This window comes from Antedon bifida, chromosome 2 (assembly GCF_963402885.1).
Source record: "Antedon bifida chromosome 2, ecAntBifi1.1, whole genome shotgun sequence".
Taxonomy (NCBI): Eukaryota; Metazoa; Echinodermata; class Crinoidea; order Comatulida; family Antedonidae; genus Antedon; species Antedon bifida.
This window is the reverse complement of record NC_136227.1, coordinates 23,306,296-23,328,459: the sequence shown is the minus strand read 5'-3', so window position 1 is coordinate 23,328,459 and position 22,164 is coordinate 23,306,296. Positions and strand designations below refer to the sequence as shown.

The window sequence follows — 22,164 nt, the reverse complement described above, 5'->3', positions numbered from 1 at the left end:
GGTATGAAACGCTCGGCAATGTATTCGGGCAAGAAATTGCAAACAAGCATTCTCGGAACACTGTCATCACTACACGAATAAATACTTCCACTCAACGAATACATAATCTTGAATTAAGGATTCAATTCATATCACAACAGCTCAGGGAAAAATCAATCATGACGAATAACTTACCGATCTTCATTTATTTACGTTGAAGTTCTCTTTCAAATTCAAATACAAAACATTGCATGTTAAGGTTTTTTAATGATATATATCATTTTTGTATACTATTGACGTTTAATATGTCTCAAGGGCGCAGCCACTGTAGGGGGTTTGGTCACATGGGTCCTGACCCCTCCCAACCCTACTTTTGTTCGGGAAAAAATATTGATCACATCGTCCTACATGACAAAGAATCGTCAAATCGCAATAATTTCATTAATAGAAATTGAAACAAACTTTTGGGCCACGTCATCAAAGTGCCTCCCATCCATACAAAGCCATGTTTTTGCAGCACTTCATTGTTTCTTTTACATAACTTTACATCTGCATAAGACGATGGATCAATTTTGTATTTTGCTGCCAACTTTCGGGATGTTTTTTGTATTGGCAGCGGCATCTCTGATCTGAGATTTTTGGGATTGTGGATTGTACAGGAAGCATATAATTGATTGGAATCTTCACCCTTTAAAACATTTTTCTAGATTGTTGAAATACTGTAACAGTTTGGGTGATGTGATATATATAGCATATGACTGAATTCAATGTTCAATGTTCAATTGTGCTTTTCTCCTTAATGTATTGTCCGATCCCCCAAAAACCTTTATTATTAAAATTTGAATAGGCCATTTTGCAGTTTTAAAGTTACCGTATTCACTTCTGTAGAAAAGAAAACAACAAAATAATTATTTCACAAAAACCATTGTCAGACGGACAATTTAGGTATTTTTTTGCTTTAATTAGGCGCGCCTACATTTTTTTCAGGAAAATACTTTTTTTCGATCCAGTTTTTGGTCAAAGTGAATAACTATAATATGTGACATTAAGTCGCATTCAACAACAACAATTTAAAAAGGGGGGATATATCTTTAACAATTAAAAGAAGAGAAGCCCGTATATTTTTTCTATATTATTTTATTATTTTTTAATAATTTCTGTATTGTCATGTTCGAAGTCTGTAATGAGGATCGGCTGGATGATGGGCAGCCCATGGAGGTATCTATTTGTATACCTCTATGTAATTTAATATAAAGCAGTTAAAATAAATAATTACATAATAATAGGCCTAAATCCCATCCAATTGATTTTTTTTTATTGACTTTAGGGCTAATTTTTATCTGAATTGTACTATCAAGTTAATAATAATTATGTAATCAGAGTACTATCTGACACGTCCGTGGGATCGCACACGCTATGGAATTATTAAGCTTGTGGCGTATTTGGCGTTTCATGAATTTAAAATGGGCTCACCACCAGCCGCTGTGTGGTGAGCTACTACTCTATCTAGCTTGACCTCCTCTATCCTGCCTCCTATCTATTCTGTGCATTTCAATTCTTGTTGTAGCCAATGTTTGTGTTAACCTTTGAACACATTGTCTAGGCCTAGTCTAGGTACGCTACAAAACATGTTGGGCTTTTAGGCCATAAAACTAGGCTAGCTAGGCCTAGGCTAGGCCCTCCAATTTTAGGCCAGGCTACGTACGGTTCTCCGATCTCTCCGAGACTCCCTTCCTTCCCCTTAGATAGGCTTAGTTAGTGGGCCTAGCCTCCAGGCCTAGTTAGCTTTCTTGCCTGGCTGACTGATGCCTACCGGTCCCAGCTAGCCAACAATTTTAATTATGCCGTGGTTAGGATTCCGGATTTTCAATTGACCAATAAATTGCGTTCATTCTGCCGGAATCCTAACCACTTCGTTTTAATTATATTTGGTATATTTCAGTATTTTTTATTGGCAGCAGAAAAGGGTACCCAAAGTATAGTATAAATATATAAATGCCATATTTTATCCACAAATTTGATGGGGAAAATACGGTATACATACAAAATGAGGTATATTTTTTATGAGCGCCATTTCCACTGCCAAAAATATACAGTATACTGTACTGTATACGGTATTAAAAAAATAGCGTATTAATTAAATACGGTATTTACTTTGCAACAGAAACAGGGCCTTGGAGAAAACAAAAGTCAATACTGTATTAATTATTATTTAACATTTTTTTATTTGATTTTGTTTTAGGAGCACAGAATGATGGAAGCGTGTTTGAGATTGCCTAATGAGATGAAATACTTGGTTTTCCTATTTTTAGCATTAAGTTGTCATGTGACTGCAAAACCACCTAATATTGTATTTATATTGGCTGATGACTATGGTTACCATGACATTGGTTACCATCAGTCTGCCATCAAAACTCCAGTACTGGATAAACTTGCTGCTGAAGGGATAAAGCTTGAAAATTATTACGTCCAACCGATTTGCTCGCCGACGCGGAGTCAACTTATGACTGGCAAATATCAGGTTTGTTTGCATCGTATAGTGGTTTTGTACATTTTGATGTCTCACAAATTTGGAGGCAATTAAATAATAATAATGTTCAATTTATATATTGCAAAATGCAGTGTTATGTGTCTAAACGTACAGTAGGTCATTTTTTTTTTTTTTAATTGTTGGAAATTTTGCGGGCAGGATTAGTAAATATCTTGGATTAAAGTGCTCAAAAACCCCTTTTTTTTATTACTTTTGAGTAAAACAGGAAAATAAATGTAGGTCATATATGGCTTACAATTACTGTACTATGAATTGTGATAAATTTATGTTGTTATCCGATAAGAGTGAGATTGCTTTGACACCTTCTCATCTAAGTGTACCGAGAGGAAATTTCACAATGGACTTGATTAAATTTAGTGACATCATAAAATCTTTGACTATAGATTCATACAGGTTTACAACACAGTATTATATGGTGTCCACAAACAAGTTGTATTCCTGATAATGATGTTACCATGGCACAAGGATTGAAGTCTCTTGGATATGCAACACATCTTGTTGGTAAATGGCATATTGGATTCTCAAGCAAAAAGTGCTGGCCAACAAGAAAAGGTTTTGACTCATTTTATGGTATGTGAATCCACTAGTTGGTTGACATCTTTAATAGTCTGTGGCACTAAGAGTTGATGCATCAATACTCTTATTTACAACACACCTGATTGTATTCTTGCAATTTGATTGGTTAATTATGTGACGTGTCATTCAGCATTTTAGCACAACTTAATGGAAAAGTGATGTCTAATGGTGTATTTTGAAATATTCTCACCATCCAACTCAAACATTATTTGTATAGTACAGTATATCATGACTAAACATTGATTAAATTTCACCACTGCTTCTACAACAAAACTAATAATGAGGGCCTTAATTTATTAACTTTGATAGGGTATCTGACTGGTCAAGCCGATTATTACACTCACGTACAAGAGGGCGTATCCATGCCTGGATTTGACGTACCTGACGATTGGCATTACGGAGTTGACTTGCGAGATAATGATAAACCAATAAAATCATTAAATGGTACTTATGGTACTTTCATCTGGAATGACAAAGCTCATGATGTTATTATGAACCATAATACTTCAAAGGTAAATACGGAATGGAAGACGGCAGAAATTGATACCAAAGGTTAATCTGTACAGTACACAGTATACATCATTCAGTTCATTACTGACTGTATTGCAGACATCCTTTGTCTACCGTCCTGAAACAAGAGCTATTGCTATTATCAAGCAATTTTATTTTATATCTTAAGGCTAGATTCATAAATTTGCTTTTCCCAAGACATTCATGTACTGTAGGCATGTTGATTATGTTGCAAATTGTTCAAGTTTATTTTCTTTCAAAAGAAAAGATTGTTTACATTGACTACCTGTATTATAGTGGCCAAATCTAGCATAATTATGCTATCTAGCATAATTTTGACACACCTAGCATAAATCTAGCATAATATGGCATCATTCTGAAGCATATTTCCCATAATCTAACATTTTTTCTAAAAAATCTAGCATAATTGTAACCAAAAATTTGGCATAATTTGGGCAAAAACCTGGGTTTTCCCTTTTGCGGTACATCCAGTAAACATATTGATATACCACCCTCTGAGTCTGATACAATGTTTTTGTAACATTTTGGCCATAATTGTGCCTAGCATAACCTGGCATAATTTTGTGCTGCCACCTAGCATAATTTTGTTTTCATCGCTGGCCACCCTGACCTCTATGTCTTTTTCAATCAGAATTAATTTGTTAAATTGCTTATGAATACAATACATTTTTTTAATAGCCATTGTTCTTGTATATGGCCCTTCAAGCAGTGCATGCTCCATTGCAAGTACCTGAGCATTACAAGAAGCCATATGAATACATCAAAGACAGTAACAGAAGCACATATGCAGGCATGGTAGCTTCCATGGATGAGGCCGTTGGAAATTTAACACAATCATTAAAAAACAAAGGGTTATGGGATAATACTATTATTGTATTCTCAACAGGTATGTAACCAGCTGTTTGTTTTTACATATTTACTTTAATTAAAATAAAATTCCATTTTAGATTAAATTAAAAGAGAGCATTAATTATATGCATAATCTTGAATTACTGTATTGTAATTGTTAGTATTTGCCAGCATTTAAAAATAAAACTAAATTTAAATTAGTTTTTACTTTTTAACAGAAATACACCTTTACTGTAGCTTAGTTCTCTAGTGATAGTTAATATTCCATTGACTTTTTTGAGCAATGTCTAACCATAATTTTAAAAATGTATATTTTTATATTATGTTCATTTTGTGTAGTTAAAATGTCTCACCACTGTTTGATGTGTACATGCAGTAAAAACTATCTATACAAAATTACTTGATTTATCCATTTAACTTTAAAGTCTGAATAATGCATTGCATGGTAGATATGTACCATTTCATGTCTAAAGTAATTAACCATTTTATTGCTTAGGTTGATGTATAAGAACTATTTTACATGCCCTTTGTCAGTGATTACAAGCTACCCTTCGATTATAAATATTTACTGCAAGCTCATATACCTACTCAGCCTGTTGTAAATCTGACAGATAACGGAGGTGAAATTCACCTAGGTGGTAACAATTGGCCTCTTAGAGGTTGGAAGCATTCTTTATGGGAAGGAGGAATACATGGCGTTGGTTTTGTAAGTGGTCCTTTAATACCAAAATCAGTTCAGGGAAGTGTATACAATGGTCTGATGCATGTTAGTGACTGGTTCCCAACTCTAGTTCAAGGTGTAGCTGGTGGTGACCTTCATGACCTCAAGCTTGATGGACATGACATGTGGACAAGTATTTGGTAAATATGTTTTCTGAAAATGTTATGGTCTATAGTATATATATTTAAAACTGTGTTCACACACTAGAGTTAAGCCTGCATACAATATGAGTTATTGCATTGGTAAAAATAACCATGCTGGCTACAGAAGTCCAATCCGAACATGCAACTTCATAGTTTTTAATTTCACAGGTAAAGTTTGTTAAAACTATGTTAAAAAACTAAATTATCATATTGCGAACAATGACCAAATCTATTGGGTAAAGTTATCTTGGTTAGATTTACCATTTTACAAGTCCAGTGTGGACAAGGCTTAAATTGGTATTTAACACAGAAAGAGCGTATAAACACAGCTTTAGGTGCTGTCATGATTGAAGCAAATTAAATACAGTAATACATTTATTTAAAATATATCAATTACAGAAAGAGAAAAAAGTTTCTTATTCCCTATATCATCAACATAACTAAAATGAGAAATTGTTTATCTGTGTTTTATTTAGAAATGTCTTCACGTAATGTGTGATAAATAGATTGTTTTTACTCTTTATATTATTAGTAATGGAACAGATTCACCAAGAAAAGAAATACTTCATAACATTGATCCTCTTCAGCCTCGACCATTTCCTAATAAGGTGACAGGATCTCAACATACATCAGCAATGTTTGATACCACTATTAGAGCTGCTATCAGAGTTGGTGACTGGAAATTACTTACTGGTGATCCAGGTTTGTTAATTTAATAATATTAATAATAAGTAAAATTATAAGGTGAGTAAAATGTTTGATTTTTGTATTTAGCATATTTAAAATGTTTATGAATTGTGAGTGACAGTACATACGTAACTGGATAATTACAGCAGATTCCCAATATTTTGAGTGATCTACCTACCGTCTCCTAATAAATGAACAATTTCTCCCGATTGTTTTGGAGATACAAAATAACATTCATTCGACAAAGAATAAATTTACTATTTTAGTCTCTTTTGGTTGACAAAATATGTTGCTGACACGTTTTCTACAATGCCCTTCAGCATATGCCATATTTGAAAAGCACTAGGGTGCAGGTCAAGTCTGCCTTCAAACCGCCTTAGCCAAAGTCAAGTCAGCCCCACGTCAAGTCGGCCCCGAGTCAAGTCGGCCCCATACATACCTTATTGGGTTTGTTTTTGGCTGAGTTGACGTGAGGCCAAGTTGACTTGAGGTCGACTTGACTTGGGGCCGAGTTGCCTCTGGCCGACTTGACGTGGGGCCGACTTGACTTGACTGGCCGAGACGGTTTAGGGCCGATTTGGATAGAATTCTTTTTAAAGTACTATAGATTCTGCTGATTTTTTTTTAAATAGCACCCTGTATGTTTGCATTATTGCTTCTGCCTGTATGGTTTGGCCACACTTTTTATAAAATCTTCTTGGACCTAGTAGCATCACAGCATAGACTTTTTTATATTAGTCCACCATTCAAATTTTTGCCTGGAAAGCTCAAACATGATACATATTAAACACCATGTGTGCGAAAATATTGTTTCCATTATTAAGTTGAAATTCAGTCTAGAACCTAGACTACATTCACTAATAGAATAATTGTAACTTTCCCCACTTGTGTGCAATTGAAAGGTTGCTATTTCTATTAAATAGCATTAATTATTATTTTGCAGGTAATTCAAGTTGGATAGCACCACCAGAGTCCAATATAAAGGCACCTGTACCAACCGACCCCAAAGGAAAATTCTTATGGTTATTCAACATTAAGGATGATCCGAATGAATATAATGATTTATCTGCCCTCAGACCCGACATAGTGTATCAACTAACAGAACGCCTTGCATTTTATGCAAATTCATCATTGCCTGTTTTTTTTCCTCCACCTGATGTTAGATCTAATCCAGCACTTCATGATGATATGTGGAGCGATTGGATTTATGATAAAGAGTAAATTTATACAATTCATATTTTGAGAAAAAGCAATCATAGTAAAGTTACAGTTACTATTATGGTTTCTTTGAAATTTCAGATCATGCATCATCATTTCTATTTATCATACTTTCTAATAACTATCAATTTATATTTTCCCATATGTTTCATAATTTTTGGAATTTTTATTGTGCCATATGATTTTGTTAAAAATAAGCATTTTCTTATTAGTGGGCAGTTCAAATTACACAGTACTATTTTGTATATAGAGAGGTATTTTGAAACAATTATGAAAAATAACAGTGTGGTAAAAAATATGAGATGACTAAATATAACTTGAATTTTAGGTTTCTGGTGTTTTTATGCAACTGAAGATTTTTATTTCCGTGGTATAGCGAAAATTATTAGCTGTATACCCACTATCTTTTTTACTTTCTAGGGAGTCACCAGACATGTTATTACATTAGGTTAAACTACCTAACTACTGAAAACAAGTCTGGTTTTTATAGCAGACTTTTGCCAAATTTTATATTTGACCATATTAAGAGAAATTCATGTTTTTTTTCGTTGTGATTTATGTTACACATATTTGTGTGCATTTAGCCAGATATTATATTTAAAACTCATGCCTTTCTGGCTGCTTTTATTTGTCTATATTTGTATCTCAATTGAGATCCAGCAACTGATACCCACTGTCATTGTAATTTTTTTAATTAATAGCCTTTGGATTTATTTGTAATAGATAGATATTTTTATATATTTTATAATGCAATTAAGTATATGATTTTTCTTGGTACTGTCTGAAAGCTGTTCTTCCACTAGATGCGCATACAAATATATATATAAATCCAAAGGCAAATTACTGAAAAAAATGACAATGCTGTGGCTGGATCTCAATGGAGATACAAAAAAAAAGCGAAAAGCTAAATCAAAACGATAAAGTAAACAGCCAGAAAAGTTAGCAGAGCTTTCGTGCAACACTAGCCCTTCATCAGTGCAAGTGAGGGAATTTGGATAAAGTCATAGCATATTAGTTGGCAAGTGCTGCCTGGGTGGACAGGAATAAAAGAAATATAACAATAGAAACAGCGTGTTGAATAGTGGGTGGAGACTGAATAAGAGTAGAAAACAAAGAAGGTAGCTTGGTAGAGATATAAACAATTTTGGAATGGAACTAAAAAAAAGCTAAAATGGTGGTTAATATTGAAACTTAAATTTTGGTAGTCAATGGAATAATTTTACCGATCTGGGAGTATGTTCCTAATGTTAAGTCCAAAAGGTTTTGTGGTTTTAAGTAGTAATTCCCAGTGGTTTTCTTTGTCTTTGCGAGTTTTGTCGCTCCATTTGACGTCGTGGTCTATTGCAATAACTCTGAAATTTGCAATCGAGTGACCAGCTGAATTAAAATGTTCGGCTACAGGTTGATCAAGCTTTAATGTTTTGATAGCTGATCTATGTTGTGTCATTCTCATACGGAGAGTGTTTTTTGTTTCTCCGACGTACTGTTTGCCACAAATATTACAGTATATGAGATAAATGACGTTTTTGGTTGGACAATTAATTGATTGTCTTAGCCGAAAAATGCGGCCAGTTTGGTTACTCTGAAATTTTTCAGTAGAATCAACCAATGAACAAGTTTTGCAAGATTTGCCGCAAAGGTGACTGCCCAAATATACAAATATGAGATCATGTTCCGAATATGAGCACTGTTTCTATAATTTACAGTATGATTTATATATAATTTACACAGTGCTACGCAACATCATTGATTTATATATATATATATATATATATTCAGACTTTATATACAGTTTCCGATTTATTTTTATAACCATTTTGTGACACACCGAATCAGTAGTGCTAGTTGGCTGATCATTGGCCTCCCACCAATAATGTTATTCCCTGATTTTAAACATTTTTGAAAATCATCAGGAAGAATGTAGGATTGTTGCAATAGACTGTTCAATAAGAAAGTTGTTCATCACATTCCAATTTCATTGTAATATATTTTTATTTATGTATGTGAAAATTAATGGTGATTCAGATACAATAAAATTGATAACAAGGATGTTGCATGTTCTTATGGTCATTTGGTTTTTTTTGTTTGGTAGGTTCGTCCACATTTTTTTCAATTTGTTATAAATGTATTATATATATTATGAGGAAAAAATAGGTGCTGCATAGGCAGGATCATGTATAAAAATAAAACCGACAAAGTTCTTGTTTCTGCCTCAAAATTAAATATATTATTTGAGGCAGAAACAAAAACTTTGTCTGATTTATTTTTATTATATGAACATTTGTGACATGAAATACTTTCTTACATTTATATTCTACACAAAGATTCTTACAATGTTAAAAGTACAGTAGTTGAAATACATGCATATTTACGTAAGATGAAAAGATGATTGATTTCAATAATAAAGCATATTTCCTTCATTTACAATTTTTAAATTTAATTAAAATGTATCATGGAAAAAAAATAGGTTATTTACAATTAATTATTCTTTTGTTCTGTTACCAGGCACCAGTCATTTCGATGGCGTGGGTTCGAATCCCACCACTGCCAATATTTTTACGGGCTCATATAAACATACTAATGATGATCAAATTCTTAAAACTCATGACAAACGGAAACTATTTTTTATTAACATATTTTGAATTTTGCTTTGTGTAAATACATAAATGAATGAATGAATTTTTCAAATAATTGCGAGAACGATTTTAAGAATTGTTATGATTGATCATGGTTTAAAAACCAAACTTTATTTTTTATTGACACTTGGTAAAAGTTTAATTCATATCAATGGCAAACTTTCTGTGGATAAAACATGTGTTGTACACAACGTTACGCGCGCATTTCAATGGCGTGGGTTCGAATCCCACCGCTGCCAATATTCTATTGCCGGCTCATTACATAACGTATGAATGATTTAATGTAAAAATTCATGAGAAATACTGAAACCATTTTTCAAAATAAATGTGACAACATTCAAGGTAGCGTGGTTTTAGGCACCAGTCATTTCGATGGCGTGGGTTCGAATCCCACCGCTGCCAATATTCTTTTACCGGCTCATTACATAACGTACAAATGATATTTTGTAAAATTTCATGAGACATTACGAAACCATTTTTCTAACTAAGGTAGCGTGGCCGAACGGCACACTACATAACGTACAAATAATTTAATGCAAAAATTCATGAGAAATACCGAAATCATTTTTCTAAATAAATGTGACAACATTCAAGGTAGCGTGGCCGAGCGATCTAACGCGCTGGTTTTAGGCACCATTCATTTCGATGGCGTGGGTTCGAATCCCACCACTGCCAATATTCTTTTACCGGTTCACTACATAACGTACAAATGATATGAATAATAAATTCATGAGAAAACTTCGAAACCATAATTGAATAAACATTCAAGGTAGCGTGGCCGAGCGGTCTAAGGCGCTGGTTTTAGGCACCAGTCATTTCGATGGCGTGGGTTCGAATCCCACCGCTGCCAATATTCTTTTACCGGCTCATTACATAACGTACAAATGATATATTGTAAAATTTCATGAGACATTACGAAACCATTTTTCTAACTAAGGTAGCGTGGCCGAACGGCACACTACATAACGTACAAATAATTTAATGCAAAAATTCATGAGAAATACCGAAATCATTTTCCTAAATAAATGTGACAACATTCAAGGTAGCGTGGCCGAACGGCCGAAGGCATTGGTTTAAGGCACCAGTAAATTCGATAGCGTGGGTCCGAATCCCACCGCTGCCAATATTCTTTTACCGTCTCATTACATGACGTACAAATGATATATTGTAAAATTTCATGAGGAATACCGAAATCATTTTTCTAAATAAATGCGACAACATTCAAGGTAGCGTGGCCGAGCGGTCTAAGGCGCTGGTTTTAGGCACCAGTCATTTCGATGGCGTGGGTTCGAATCCTACCGCTGCCAATATTCTTTTACCAGCTCACTACATAACGTACAAATGATATGAATAATAAATTCATGAGAAAAATCCGAAACCATATTAAACATTCAAGGTAACGTGGCCGAGCGGTCTAAGGCGCTGGTTTTAGGCACCAGTCATTTCGATGGCGTGGGTTCGAATACCACCGCTGCCAATATTCTTTTACCGGCTCATTACATAACGTACAAATGATATGAATAATAAATTCATGAGAAAAACCCGAAACCATAATTGAATACAAATTCAAGGTAGCGTGGCCGAGCGGTCTAAGGCGCTGGTTTTAGGCACCAGTCATTTCGATGGCGTGGGTTCGAATCCCACCGCTGCCAATATTTTTTACCGGCTCATTACATGACGTACAAATGATATATTGTAAAATTTCATGAGAAATACCAAAATCATTTTTCTAAATAAATGTGACAACATTCAAGGTAGCGTGGCCGAGCGGTCTAAGGCGCTGGTTTTAGGCACCAGTCATTTCGATGGCGTGGGTTCGAATCCCACCGCTGCCAATATTCTTTTACCGGCTCATTACATAACGTACAAATGATATGAATAATAAATTCATGAGAAAAACCCGAAACCATAATTGAATAAATATTCAAGGTAGCGTGGCCGAGCGGTCTAATGCGCTGGTTTTAGGCACCAGTCAATTCGATGGCGTGGGTTCGAATCCCACCGCTACCAATATTCTTTTACCGGCTAATTACATGACGTACAAATGATATATTGTAAAATTTCATGAGACATTACGAAACCATTTTTCTAAATAAATGTAAAAAAATTCAAGGTAGCGTGGCCGAGCGGTCTAAGGCGCTGGTTTAAGGTACCAGTCATTTCGATGGCGTGGGTTCGAATCCCACCGCTGCCAATATTCTTTTACCAACTCACTACATAACGTGTACAAATAATATGAATGATAAAATCATGAGAAAACCCGAAACCATAATTGAATGAACATTCACGGTAGCGTAGCCGAGCGGTCTAAGGCACCAGTCATTTCGAAGGCGTGGGTTCGAATCCCACCGCTGCCAATATTCTTTTACCGGCTCACTACATAACGTACAAATGATATAATGTAAAAATTCATGAGAAATACCGAAACCAATTTTCTAAATAAATGTGAAAACATTCAAGGTAGCGTGGCCGAGCGGTCTAAGGCGCTGGTTTAAGGCACCAGTCATTTCGATGGCGTGGGTTCGAATCCCACCGCTGCCAATATTCTTTTACCGGCTCATTACATAACGTACAAATGATTTAATGCAAAAATTCATAAGAAAAACCCGAAACCATGAATGAATAAACATTCAAGGTAGTGTGGCCGAGCGGTCTAAGGTGCTGGTTTAAGGCACCAGTCATTTCGATGGCGTGGGTTCGAATCCCACCGCTGCCAATATTCTTTTACCGGCTCATTACATAACGTACAAATGATATGAATAATAAATTCATGAGAAAAACCCGAAACCATAATAGAATAAATATTCAAGGTAGCGTGGCCGAGCGGTCTAAGGCGCTGGTTTTAGGCACCAGTCATTTCGATGGCGTGGGTTCGAATCCCACCGCTGCCAATATTTTTTACCGGCTCATTACATAACGTACAAATGATTTAATGCAAAAATTCATGAGAAAAACCCGAAACCATAATTGAATAAACATTCAAGGTAGCGTGGCCGAGCGGTCTAAGGCGCTGGTTTAAGGCACCAGTCATTTCGATGGCGTGGGTTCGAATCCCACCGCTGCCAATATTCTTTTACCGACTCACTACATAACGTGTACAAATAATATGAATGATAAAATCATGAGAAACCCCGAAACCATAATTGAATGAACATTCACGGTAGCGTAGCCGAGCGGTCTAAGGCACCAGTCATTTCGATGGCGTGGGTTCGAATCCCACCACTGCCAATATTCTTTTACCGGCTCACTACATAACGTACAGATGATATAATGTAAAAATTCATGAGAAATACCGAAACCAATTTTCTAAATAAATGTGAAAACATTCAAGGTAGCGTGGCCGAGCGGTCTAAGGCGCTGGTTTTAGGCACCAGTCATTTCGATGGCGTGGGTTCGAATCCCACCGCTGCAAATATCTTTTACCGGCTCACTACATAACGTACAAATGATTTAATGTAAACATTCATGAGAAATTACGAAACCATTTTTCTAAATAAATGTGACAACATTCAAGGTATCGTGGCCGAGCGGTCTAAGGCGCTGGTTTAAGGCACCATTCATTTCGATGGCGTGGGTTCGAATCCCACCGCTGCCAATATTCTTTTACCGGCTCATTACATAACGTACAAATGATATGAATAATAAATTCATGAGAAAAACCCGAAACCATAATTGAATAAATATTCAAGGTAGCGTGGCCGAGCGGTCTAAGGCGCTGGTTTTAGGCACCAGTCATTTCGATGGCGTGGGTTCGAATCCCACCGCTGCCAATATTTTTTTACCGGCTCATTACATGACGTACAAATGATATATTGTAAAATTTCATGAGACATTACGAAACCATTTTTCTAAATAAATGTGACTAGATTCAAGATAGCGTGGCCGAGCGGTCTAAGCCGCTGGTTTAAGGCACCAGTCATTTCGATGGCGTGGGTTCGAATCCCACCGCTGCCAAAATTCTTTTAACGGCTCACTACATAACGTCTACAAATGATATGAATAATACATTCATGAGAAAACCCGAAACCATAATTAAAAGAAGACTCAAGGTAGCGTGGCCGGGCGGTCTAATGCGCTGGTTTTAGGCACCAGTCAATTCGATGGCGTGGGTTCGAATCCCACCGCTACCAATATTCTTTTACCGGCTCATTACATGACGTACAAATGATATATTGTAAAATTTCATGAGACATTACGAAACCATTTTTCTAAATAAATGTGACAACATTCAAGATAGCGTGGCCGAGCGGTCTAAGCCGCTGGTTTAAGGCACCAGTCTTTTCGATGGCGTGGGTTCGAATCCCACCGCTGCCAATATTCTTTTACCGGCTCACTACATAACGTCTACAAATGATATGAATAATACATTCATGAGAAAACCCGAAACCATAATTAAAAGAAGACTCATGGCAGCGTGGCCGGGCGGTCTAATGCGCTGGTTTTAGGCACCAGTCAATTTGATGGCGTGGGTTCGAATCCCACCGCTAACTATATTCTTTTACCGGCTAATTACATGACGTACAAATGATATATTGTAAAATTTCATGAGACATTACGAAACCATTTTTCTAAATAAATGTGACAAAATTCAAGGTAGCGTGGCCGAGCGGTCTAAGGCGCTGGTTTAAGGTACCAGTCATTTCGATGGCGTGGGTTCGAATCCCACCGCTGCCAATATTCTTTTACCGGCTCACTACATAACGTACAAATGATATAATGTAAAAATTCATGAGAAATACCGAAACCAATTTTCTAAATAAACGTGAAAACATTCAAGGTAGCGTGGCCGAGCGGTCTAAGGCGCTGGTTTTAGGCACCAGTCATTTCGATGGCGTGGGTTCGAATCCCACCGCTGCCAATATCTTTTACCGGCTCACTACATAACGTACAAATGATTTAATGTAAAAATTCATGAGAAATTACGAAACCATTTTTCTAAATAAATGTGACAAAATTCAAGGTAGCGTGGCCGAGCGGTCTAAGGCGCTGGTTTAAGGCACCAGTCATTTCGATGGCGTGGGTTCGAATCCCACCGCTGCCAATATTCTTTTACCGGCTCATTACATAACGTACAAATGATATGAATAATAAATTCATGAGAAAAACCCGAAACCATAATTGAATAAATATTCAAGGTAGCGTGGCCGAGCGGTCTAAGGCGCTGGTTTTAGGCACCAGTCATTTCGATGGCGTGGGTTCGAATCCCACCGCTGCCAATATCTTTTACCGGCTCACTACATAACGTACAAATGATTTAATGTAAAAATTCATGAGAAATTACGAAACCATTTTTCTAAATAAATGTGACAACATTCAAGGTAGCGTGGCCGAGCGGTCTAAGGCGCTGGTTTAAGGCACCAGTCATTTCGATGGCGTGGGTTCGAATCCCACCGCTGCCAATATTCTTTTACCGGCTCATTACATAACGTACAAATGATATAAATAATAAATTCATGAGAAAAACCCGAAACCATAATTGAATAAATATTCAAGGTAGCGTGGCCGAGCGGTCTAAGGCGCTGGTTTTAGGCACCAGTCATTTCGATGGCGTGGGTTCGAATCCCACCGCTGCCAATATTTTTTTACCGGCTCATTACATGACGTACAAATGATATATTGTAAAATTTCATGAGACATTACGAAACCATTTTTCTAAATAAATGTGACAACATTCAAGATAGCGTGGCCGAGCGGTCTAAGCCGCTGGTTTAAGGCACCAGTCTTTTCGATGGCGTGGGTTCGAATCCCACCGCTGCCAATATTCTTTTACCGGCTCACTACATAACGTCTACAAATGATATGAATAATACATTCATGAGAAAACCCGAAACCATAATTAAAAGAAGACTCATGGTAGCGTGGCCGGGCGGTCTAATGCGCTGGTTTTAGGCACCAGTCATTTCGATGGCGTGGGTTCGAATCCCACCGCTGCAAATATCTTTTACCGGCTCACTACATAACGTACAAATGATTTAATGTAAACATTCATGAGAAATTACGAAACCATTTTTCTAAATAAATGTGACAACATTCAAGGTATCGTGGCCGAGCGGTCTAAGGCGCTGGTTTAAGGCACCATTCATTTCGATGGCGTGGGTTCGAATCCCACCGCTGCCAATATTCTTTTACCGGCTCATTACATAACGTACAAATGATATGAATAATAAATTCATGAGAAAAACCCGAAACCATAATTGAATAAATATTCAAGGTAGCGTGGCCGAGCGGTCTAAGGCGCTGGTTTTAGGCACCAGTCATTTCGATGGCGTGGGTTCGAATCCCACCGCTGCCAATATTTTTTTACCGGCTCATTACATGACGTACAAATGATATATTGTAAAAATTCATGAGAAATTACGAAACCATTTTTCTAAATAAATGTGACAACATTCAAGGTAGCGTGGCCGAGCGGTCTAAGGCGCTGGTTTAAGGCACCAGTCATTTCGATGGCGTGGGTTCGAATCCCACCGCTGCCAATATTCTTTTACCGGCTCATTACATAACGTACAAATGATATAAATAATAAATTCATGAGAAAAACCCGAAACCATAATTGAATAAATATTCAAGGTAGCGTGGCCGAGCGGTCTAAGGCGCTGGTTTTAGGCACCAGTCATTTCGATGGCGTGGGTTCGAATCCCACCGCTGCCAATATTTTTTTACCGGCTCATTACATGACGTACAAATGATATATTGTAAAATTTCATGAGACATTACGAAACCATTTTTCTAAATAAATGTGACAACATTCAAGATAGCGTGGCCGAGCGGTCTAAGCCGCTGGTTTAAGGCACCAGTCTTTTCGATGGCGTGGGTTCGAATCCCACCGCTGCCAATATTCTTTTACCGGCTCACTACATAACGTCTACAAATGATATGAATAATACATTCATGAGAAAACCCGAAACCATAATTAAAAGAAGACTCATGGTAGCGTGGCCGGGCGGTCTAATGCGCTGGTTTTAGGCACCAGTCATTTCGATGGCGTGGGTTCGAATCCCACCGCTGCAAATATCTTTTACCGGCTCACTACATAACGTACAAATGATTTAATGTAAACATTCATGAGAAATTACGAAACCATTTTTCTAAATAAATGTGACAACATTCAAGGTATCGTGGCCGAGCGGTCTAAGGCGCTGGTTTAAGGCACCATTCATTTCGATGGCGTGGGTTCGAATCCCACCGCTGCCAATATTCTTTTACCGGCTCATTACATAACGTACAAATGATATGAATAATAAATTCATGAGAAAAACCCGAAACCATAATTGAATAAATATTCAAGGTAGCGTGGCCGAGCGGTCTAAGGCGCTGGTTTTAGGCACCAGTCATTTCGATGGCGTGGGTTCGAATCCCACCGCTGCCAATATTTTTTTACCGGCTCATTACATGACGTACAAATGATATATTGTAAAAATTCATGAGACATTACGAAACCATTTTTCTAAATAAATGTGACTAGATTCAAGATAGCGTGGCCGAGCGGTCTAAGCCGCTGGTTTAAGGCACCAGTCATTTCGATGGCGTGGGTTCGAATCCCACCGCTGCCAATATTCTTTTACCGGCTCATTACATAACGTACAAATGATATAAATAATAAATTCATGAGAAAAACCCGAAACCATAATTGAATAAATATTCAAGGTAGCGTGGCCGAGCGGTCTAAGGCGCTGGTTTTAGGCACCAGTCATTTCGATGGCGTGGGTTCGAATCCCACCGCTGCCAATATTTTTTTACCGGCTCATTACATGACGTACAAATGATATATTGTAAAATTTCATGAGACATTACGAAACCATTTTTCTAAATAAATGTGACAACATTCAAGATAGCGTGGCCGAGCGGTCTAAGCCGCTGGTTTAAGGCACCAGTCTTTTCGATGGCGTGGGTTCGAATCCCACCGCTGCCAATATTCTTTTACCGGCTCACTACATAACGTCTACAAATGATATGAATAATACATTCATGAGAAAACCCGAAACCATAATTAAAAGAAGACTCATGGTAGCGTGGCCGGGCGGTCTAATGCGCTGGTTTTAGGCACCAGTCATTTCGATGGCGTGGGTTCGAATCCCACCGCTGCAAATATCTTTTACCGGCTCACTACATAACGTACAAATGATTTAATGTAAACATTCATGAGAAATTACGAAACCATTTTTCTAAATAAATGTGACAACATTCAAGGTATCGTGGCCGAGCGGTCTAAGGCGCTGGTTTAAGGCACCATTCATTTCGATGGCGTGGGTTCGAATCCCACCGCTGCCAATATTCTTTTACCGGCTCATTACATAACGTACAAATGATATGAATAATAAATTCATGAGAAAAACCCGAAACCATAATTGAATAAATATTCAAGGTAGCGTGGCCGAGCGGTCTAAGGCGCTGGTTTTAGGCACCAGTCATTTCGATGGCGTGGGTTCGAATCCCACCGCTGCCAATATTTTTTTACCGGCTCATTACATGACGTACAAATGATATATTGTAAAATTTCATGAGACATTACGAAACCATTTTTCTAAATAAATGTGACTAGATTCAAGATAGCGTGGCCGAGCGGTCTAAGCCGCTGGTTTAAGGCACCAGTCATTTCGATGGCGTGGGTTCGAATCCCACCGCTGCCAAAATTCTTTTAACGGCTCACTACATAACGTCTACAAATGATATGAATAATACATTCATGAGAAAACCCGAAACCATAATTAAAAGAAGACTCAAGGTAGCGTGGCCGGGCGGTCTAATGCGCTGGTTTTAGGCACCAGTCAATTCGATGGCGTGGGTTCGAATCCCACCGCTACCAATATTCTTTTACCGGCTCATTACATGACGTACAAATGATATATTGTAAAATTTCATGAGACATTACGAAACCATTTTTCTAAATAAATGTGACAACATTCAAGATAGCGTGGCCGAGCGGTCTAAGCCGCTGGTTTAAGGCACCAGTCTTTTCGATGGCGTGGGTTCGAATCCCACCGCTGCCAATATTCTTTTACCGGCTCACTACATAACGTCTACAAATGATATGAATAATACATTCATGAGAAAACCCGAAACCATAATTAAAAGAAGACTCATGGCAGCGTGGCCGGGCGGTCTAATGCGCTGGTTTTAGGCACCAGTCAATTTGATGGCGTGGGTTCGAATCCCACCGCTAACTATATTCTTTTACCGGCTAATTACATGACGTACAAATGATATATTGTAAAATTTCATGAGACATTACGAAACCATTTTTCTAAATAAATGTGACAAAATTCAAGGTAGCGTGGCCGAGCGGTCTAAGGCGCTGGTTTAAGGTACCAGTCATTTCGATGGCGTGGGTTCGAATCCCACCGCTGCCAATATCTTTTACCGGCTCACTACATAACGTACAAATGATTTAATGTAAAAATTCATGAGAAATTACGAAACCAATTTTCTAAATAAATGTGACAACATTCAAGGTAGCGTGGCCGAGCGGTCTAAGGCGCTGGTTTAAGGCACCAGTCATTTCGATGGCGTGGGTTCGAATCCCACCGCTGCCAATATTCTTTTACCGGCTCATTACATAACGTACAAATGATATAAATAATAAATTCATGAGAAAAACCCGAAACCATAATTGAATAAATATTCAAGGTAGCGTGGCCGAGCGGTCTAAGGCGCTGGTTTTAGGCACCAGTCATTTCGATGGCGTGGGTTCGAATCCCACCGCTGCCAATATTTTTTTACCGGCTCATTACATGACGTACAAATGATATATTGTAAAATTTCATGAGACATTACGAAACCATTTTTCTAAATAAATGTGACAACATTCAAGATAGCGTGGCCGAGCGGTCTAAGCCGCTGGTTTAAGGCACCAGTCTTTTCGATGGCGTGGGTTCGAATCCCACCGCTGCCAATATTCTTTTACCGGCTCACTACATAACGTCTACAAATGATATGAATAATACATTCATGAGAAAACCCGAAACCATAATTAAAAGAAGACTCATGGTAGCGTGGCCGGGCGGTCTAATGCGCTGGTTTTAGGCACCAGTCAATTCGATGGCGTGGGTTCGAATCCCACCGCTAACTATATTCTTTTACCGGCTAATTACATGACGTACAAATGATATATTGTAAAATTTCATGAGACATTACGAAACCATTTTTCTAAATAAATGTGACAAAATTCAAGGTAGCGTGGCCGAGCGGTCTAAGGCGCTGGTTTAAGTTACCAGTCATTTCGATGGCGTGGGTTCGAATCCCACCGCTGCCAATATTCTTTTACCGGCTCACTACATAACGTACAAATGATATAATGTAAAAATTCATGAGAAATACCGAAACCAATTTTCTAAATAAACGTGAAAACATTCAAGGTAGCGTGGCCGAGCGGTCTAAGGCGCTGGTTTTAGGCACCAGTCATTTCGATGGCGTGGGTTCGAATCCCACCGCTGCCAATATCTTTTACCGGCTCACTACATAACGTACAAATGTTTTAATGTAAAAATTCATGAGAAATTACGAAACCATTTTTCTAAATAAATGTGACAACATTCAAGGTAGCGTGGCCGAGCGGTCTAAGGCGCTGGTTTAAGGCACCAGTCATTTCGATGGCGTGGGTTCGAATCCCACCGCTGCCAATATTCTTTTACCGGCTCATTACATAACGTACAAATGATATGAATAATAAATTCATGAGAAAAACCCGAAACCATAATTGAATAAATATTCAAGGTAGCGTGGCCGAGCGGTCTAAGGCGCTGGTTTTAGGCACCAGTCATTTCGATGGCGTGGGTTCGAATCCCACCGCTGCCAATATCTTTTACCGGCTCACTACATAACGTACAAATGATTTAATGTAAAAATTCATGAGAAATTACGAAACCATTTTTCTAAATAAATGTGACAACATTCAAGGTAGCGTGGCCGAGCGGTCTAAGGCGCTGGTTTAAGGCACCAGTCATTTCGATGGCGTGGGTTCGAATCCCACCGCTGCCAATATTCTTTTACCGGCTCATTACATAACGTACAAATGATATAAATAATAAATTCATGAGAAAAACCCGAAACCATAATTGAATAAATATTCAAGGTAGCGTGGCCGAGCGGTCTAAGGCGCTGGTTTTAGGCACCAGTCATTTCGATGGCGTGGGTTCGAATCCCACCGCTGCCAATATTTTTTTACCGGCTCATTACATGACGTACAAATGATATATTGTAAAATTTCATGAGACATTACGAAACCATTTTTCTAAATAAATGTGACTAGATTCAAGATAGCGTGGCCGAGCGGTCTAAGCCGCTGGTTTAAGGCACCAGTCATTTCGATGGCGTGGGTTCGAATCCCACCGCTGCCAAAATTCTTTTACCGGCTCACTACATAACGTACAAATGATATGAATAATAAATTCATGAGAAAAACCCGAAACCATAATTGAAGAAACATTCAAGGTAGCGTGGCCGAGCGGTCTAAGGCACTGGTTTAAGGCACCAGTCATTTCAATGGCGTGGGTCCGAATCCCACCGCTGCCAATATTCTTTTACCGGCTCATTACATAACGTACAAATGATTTAATGCAAAAATTCATGAGAAAAACCCGAAACCATTATTGAATAAACATTCAAGGTAGCGTGGCCGAGCGGTCTAAGGCGCTGGTTTAAGGCACCAGTCATTTCGATGGCGTGGGTTCGAATCCCACCGCTGCCAATATTCTTTTACCGACTCACTACATAACGTGTACAAATAATATGAATGATAAAATCATGAGAAAACCCGAAACCATAATTGAATGAACATTCACGGTAGCGTAGCCGAGCGGTCTAAGGCACCAGTCATTTCGAAGGCGTGGGTTCGAATCCCACCGCTGCCAATATTCTTTTACCGGCTCACTACATAACGTACAAATGATATAATGTAAAAATTCATGAGAAATACCGAAACCAATTTTCTAAATAAATGTGAAAACATTCAAGGTAGCGTGGCCGAGTGGTCTAAGGCGCTGGTTTTAGGCACCAGTCATTTCGATGGCGTGGGTTCGAATCCCACCGCTGCCAATATCTTTTACCGGCTCACTACATAACGTACAAATGATTTAATGTAAAAATTCATGAGAAATTACGAAACCATTTTTCTAAATAAATGTGACAACATTCAAGGTAGCGTGGCCGAGCGGTCTAAGGCGCTGGTTTAAGGCACCAGTCATTTCGATGGCGTGGGTTCGAATCCCACCCCTGCCAATATTCTTTTACCGACTCATTACATAACGTACAAATGATATGAATAATAAATTCATG

The 22,164-nt window shown here is 37.9% G+C and overlaps 1 protein-coding gene and 32 non-coding genes across 33 annotated transcripts; all 33 read left to right on the top strand.

Annotated features, from left to right (window-relative positions):
* The first annotated feature begins 1,476 nt into the window (after positions 1 to 1,476).
* Positions 1,477 to 9,304, top strand: LOC144858658 (arylsulfatase B-like). Its single transcript, XM_078714755.1, has 8 exons — positions 1,477 to 1,593; positions 2,222 to 2,500; positions 2,914 to 3,100; positions 3,416 to 3,618; positions 4,316 to 4,523; positions 5,098 to 5,347; positions 5,883 to 6,052; positions 6,981 to 9,304. Exons 2-8 carry the CDS (start codon positions 2,231 to 2,233, stop codon positions 7,256 to 7,258), a joined length of 1,566 nt encoding a protein of 521 aa, XP_078570881.1. The 5' UTR covers positions 1,477 to 1,593; positions 2,222 to 2,230; the 3' UTR covers positions 7,259 to 9,304.
* Positions 9,305 to 10,659: 1,355 nt separating this feature from the next.
* Positions 10,660 to 10,741, top strand: Trnal-uag (transfer RNA leucine (anticodon UAG)). Its single transcript has one exon. It is a non-coding gene; the product is annotated as a tRNA-Leu (tRNA).
* Positions 10,742 to 11,116: 375 nt separating this feature from the next.
* On the top strand, positions 11,117 to 11,198 carry Trnal-uag (transfer RNA leucine (anticodon UAG)). Its single transcript has one exon. It is a non-coding gene; the product is annotated as a tRNA-Leu (tRNA).
* A 263-nt stretch (positions 11,199 to 11,461) lies between these two features.
* Positions 11,462 to 11,543, top strand: Trnal-uag (transfer RNA leucine (anticodon UAG)). The gene has a single exon. It is a non-coding gene; the product is annotated as a tRNA-Leu (tRNA).
* Positions 11,544 to 11,644: 101 nt separating this feature from the next.
* Positions 11,645 to 11,726, top strand: Trnal-uag (transfer RNA leucine (anticodon UAG)). The gene has a single exon. It is a non-coding gene; the product is annotated as a tRNA-Leu (tRNA).
* A 277-nt stretch (positions 11,727 to 12,003) lies between these two features.
* Trnal-aag (transfer RNA leucine (anticodon AAG)) lies at positions 12,004 to 12,085 on the top strand. The gene has a single exon. It is a non-coding gene; the product is annotated as a tRNA-Leu (tRNA).
* Positions 12,086 to 12,350: 265 nt separating this feature from the next.
* On the top strand, positions 12,351 to 12,432 carry Trnal-aag (transfer RNA leucine (anticodon AAG)). Its single transcript has one exon. It is a non-coding gene; the product is annotated as a tRNA-Leu (tRNA).
* A 93-nt stretch (positions 12,433 to 12,525) lies between these two features.
* Positions 12,526 to 12,607, top strand: Trnal-aag (transfer RNA leucine (anticodon AAG)). The gene has a single exon. It is a non-coding gene; the product is annotated as a tRNA-Leu (tRNA).
* Positions 12,608 to 12,700: 93 nt separating this feature from the next.
* Positions 12,701 to 12,782, top strand: Trnal-uag (transfer RNA leucine (anticodon UAG)). The gene has a single exon. It is a non-coding gene; the product is annotated as a tRNA-Leu (tRNA).
* Positions 12,783 to 12,874: 92 nt separating this feature from the next.
* Trnal-aag (transfer RNA leucine (anticodon AAG)) lies at positions 12,875 to 12,956 on the top strand. Its single transcript has one exon. It is a non-coding gene; the product is annotated as a tRNA-Leu (tRNA).
* Positions 12,957 to 13,579: 623 nt separating this feature from the next.
* Trnal-uag (transfer RNA leucine (anticodon UAG)) lies at positions 13,580 to 13,661 on the top strand. Its single transcript has one exon. It is a non-coding gene; the product is annotated as a tRNA-Leu (tRNA).
* An 822-nt stretch (positions 13,662 to 14,483) lies between these two features.
* Trnal-aag (transfer RNA leucine (anticodon AAG)) lies at positions 14,484 to 14,565 on the top strand. Its single transcript has one exon. It is a non-coding gene; the product is annotated as a tRNA-Leu (tRNA).
* Positions 14,566 to 14,667: 102 nt separating this feature from the next.
* On the top strand, positions 14,668 to 14,749 carry Trnal-uag (transfer RNA leucine (anticodon UAG)). Its single transcript has one exon. It is a non-coding gene; the product is annotated as a tRNA-Leu (tRNA).
* Positions 14,750 to 14,850: 101 nt separating this feature from the next.
* Positions 14,851 to 14,932, top strand: Trnal-aag (transfer RNA leucine (anticodon AAG)). Its single transcript has one exon. It is a non-coding gene; the product is annotated as a tRNA-Leu (tRNA).
* A 93-nt stretch (positions 14,933 to 15,025) lies between these two features.
* On the top strand, positions 15,026 to 15,107 carry Trnal-uag (transfer RNA leucine (anticodon UAG)). The gene has a single exon. It is a non-coding gene; the product is annotated as a tRNA-Leu (tRNA).
* Positions 15,108 to 15,208: 101 nt separating this feature from the next.
* Trnal-aag (transfer RNA leucine (anticodon AAG)) lies at positions 15,209 to 15,290 on the top strand. Its single transcript has one exon. It is a non-coding gene; the product is annotated as a tRNA-Leu (tRNA).
* Positions 15,291 to 15,383: 93 nt separating this feature from the next.
* On the top strand, positions 15,384 to 15,465 carry Trnal-uag (transfer RNA leucine (anticodon UAG)). The gene has a single exon. It is a non-coding gene; the product is annotated as a tRNA-Leu (tRNA).
* Positions 15,466 to 16,101: 636 nt separating this feature from the next.
* Trnal-uag (transfer RNA leucine (anticodon UAG)) lies at positions 16,102 to 16,183 on the top strand. The gene has a single exon. It is a non-coding gene; the product is annotated as a tRNA-Leu (tRNA).
* Positions 16,184 to 16,285: 102 nt separating this feature from the next.
* Trnal-aag (transfer RNA leucine (anticodon AAG)) lies at positions 16,286 to 16,367 on the top strand. Its single transcript has one exon. It is a non-coding gene; the product is annotated as a tRNA-Leu (tRNA).
* Positions 16,368 to 16,460: 93 nt separating this feature from the next.
* Trnal-uag (transfer RNA leucine (anticodon UAG)) lies at positions 16,461 to 16,542 on the top strand. Its single transcript has one exon. It is a non-coding gene; the product is annotated as a tRNA-Leu (tRNA).
* Positions 16,543 to 17,178: 636 nt separating this feature from the next.
* Positions 17,179 to 17,260, top strand: Trnal-uag (transfer RNA leucine (anticodon UAG)). Its single transcript has one exon. It is a non-coding gene; the product is annotated as a tRNA-Leu (tRNA).
* Positions 17,261 to 17,537: 277 nt separating this feature from the next.
* Trnal-uag (transfer RNA leucine (anticodon UAG)) lies at positions 17,538 to 17,619 on the top strand. Its single transcript has one exon. It is a non-coding gene; the product is annotated as a tRNA-Leu (tRNA).
* A 636-nt stretch (positions 17,620 to 18,255) lies between these two features.
* On the top strand, positions 18,256 to 18,337 carry Trnal-uag (transfer RNA leucine (anticodon UAG)). The gene has a single exon. It is a non-coding gene; the product is annotated as a tRNA-Leu (tRNA).
* Positions 18,338 to 19,159: 822 nt separating this feature from the next.
* Trnal-aag (transfer RNA leucine (anticodon AAG)) lies at positions 19,160 to 19,241 on the top strand. Its single transcript has one exon. It is a non-coding gene; the product is annotated as a tRNA-Leu (tRNA).
* Positions 19,242 to 19,342: 101 nt separating this feature from the next.
* On the top strand, positions 19,343 to 19,424 carry Trnal-aag (transfer RNA leucine (anticodon AAG)). Its single transcript has one exon. It is a non-coding gene; the product is annotated as a tRNA-Leu (tRNA).
* A 93-nt stretch (positions 19,425 to 19,517) lies between these two features.
* Trnal-uag (transfer RNA leucine (anticodon UAG)) lies at positions 19,518 to 19,599 on the top strand. Its single transcript has one exon. It is a non-coding gene; the product is annotated as a tRNA-Leu (tRNA).
* Positions 19,600 to 20,245: 646 nt separating this feature from the next.
* Trnal-uag (transfer RNA leucine (anticodon UAG)) lies at positions 20,246 to 20,327 on the top strand. Its single transcript has one exon. It is a non-coding gene; the product is annotated as a tRNA-Leu (tRNA).
* Positions 20,328 to 20,428: 101 nt separating this feature from the next.
* Positions 20,429 to 20,510, top strand: Trnal-aag (transfer RNA leucine (anticodon AAG)). The gene has a single exon. It is a non-coding gene; the product is annotated as a tRNA-Leu (tRNA).
* Positions 20,511 to 20,603: 93 nt separating this feature from the next.
* Trnal-uag (transfer RNA leucine (anticodon UAG)) lies at positions 20,604 to 20,685 on the top strand. The gene has a single exon. It is a non-coding gene; the product is annotated as a tRNA-Leu (tRNA).
* Positions 20,686 to 20,786: 101 nt separating this feature from the next.
* Trnal-aag (transfer RNA leucine (anticodon AAG)) lies at positions 20,787 to 20,868 on the top strand. Its single transcript has one exon. It is a non-coding gene; the product is annotated as a tRNA-Leu (tRNA).
* A 93-nt stretch (positions 20,869 to 20,961) lies between these two features.
* On the top strand, positions 20,962 to 21,043 carry Trnal-uag (transfer RNA leucine (anticodon UAG)). The gene has a single exon. It is a non-coding gene; the product is annotated as a tRNA-Leu (tRNA).
* A 452-nt stretch (positions 21,044 to 21,495) lies between these two features.
* Positions 21,496 to 21,577, top strand: Trnal-aag (transfer RNA leucine (anticodon AAG)). The gene has a single exon. It is a non-coding gene; the product is annotated as a tRNA-Leu (tRNA).
* Positions 21,578 to 21,842: 265 nt separating this feature from the next.
* Trnal-uag (transfer RNA leucine (anticodon UAG)) lies at positions 21,843 to 21,924 on the top strand. The gene has a single exon. It is a non-coding gene; the product is annotated as a tRNA-Leu (tRNA).
* The last annotated feature ends 240 nt before the right edge of the window (positions 21,925 to 22,164 follow it).

Bases quoted from the DNA above. Each gene is read 5' to 3' on its own strand.
- LOC144858658 (XM_078714755.1), top strand. From the start codon at position 2,231: ATGATGGAAGCGTGTTTGAGATTGCCTAATGAGATGAAATACTTGGTT. The intron at 2,501-2,913 runs GTTTGTTTGCAT...CTTTGACTATAG, and splicing joins TTATGACTGGCAAATATCAG to ATTCATACAGGTTTACAACA. The intron at 3,619-4,315 runs GTAAATACGGAA...TTTTTTTAATAG, and splicing joins TGAACCATAATACTTCAAAG to CCATTGTTCTTGTATATGGC.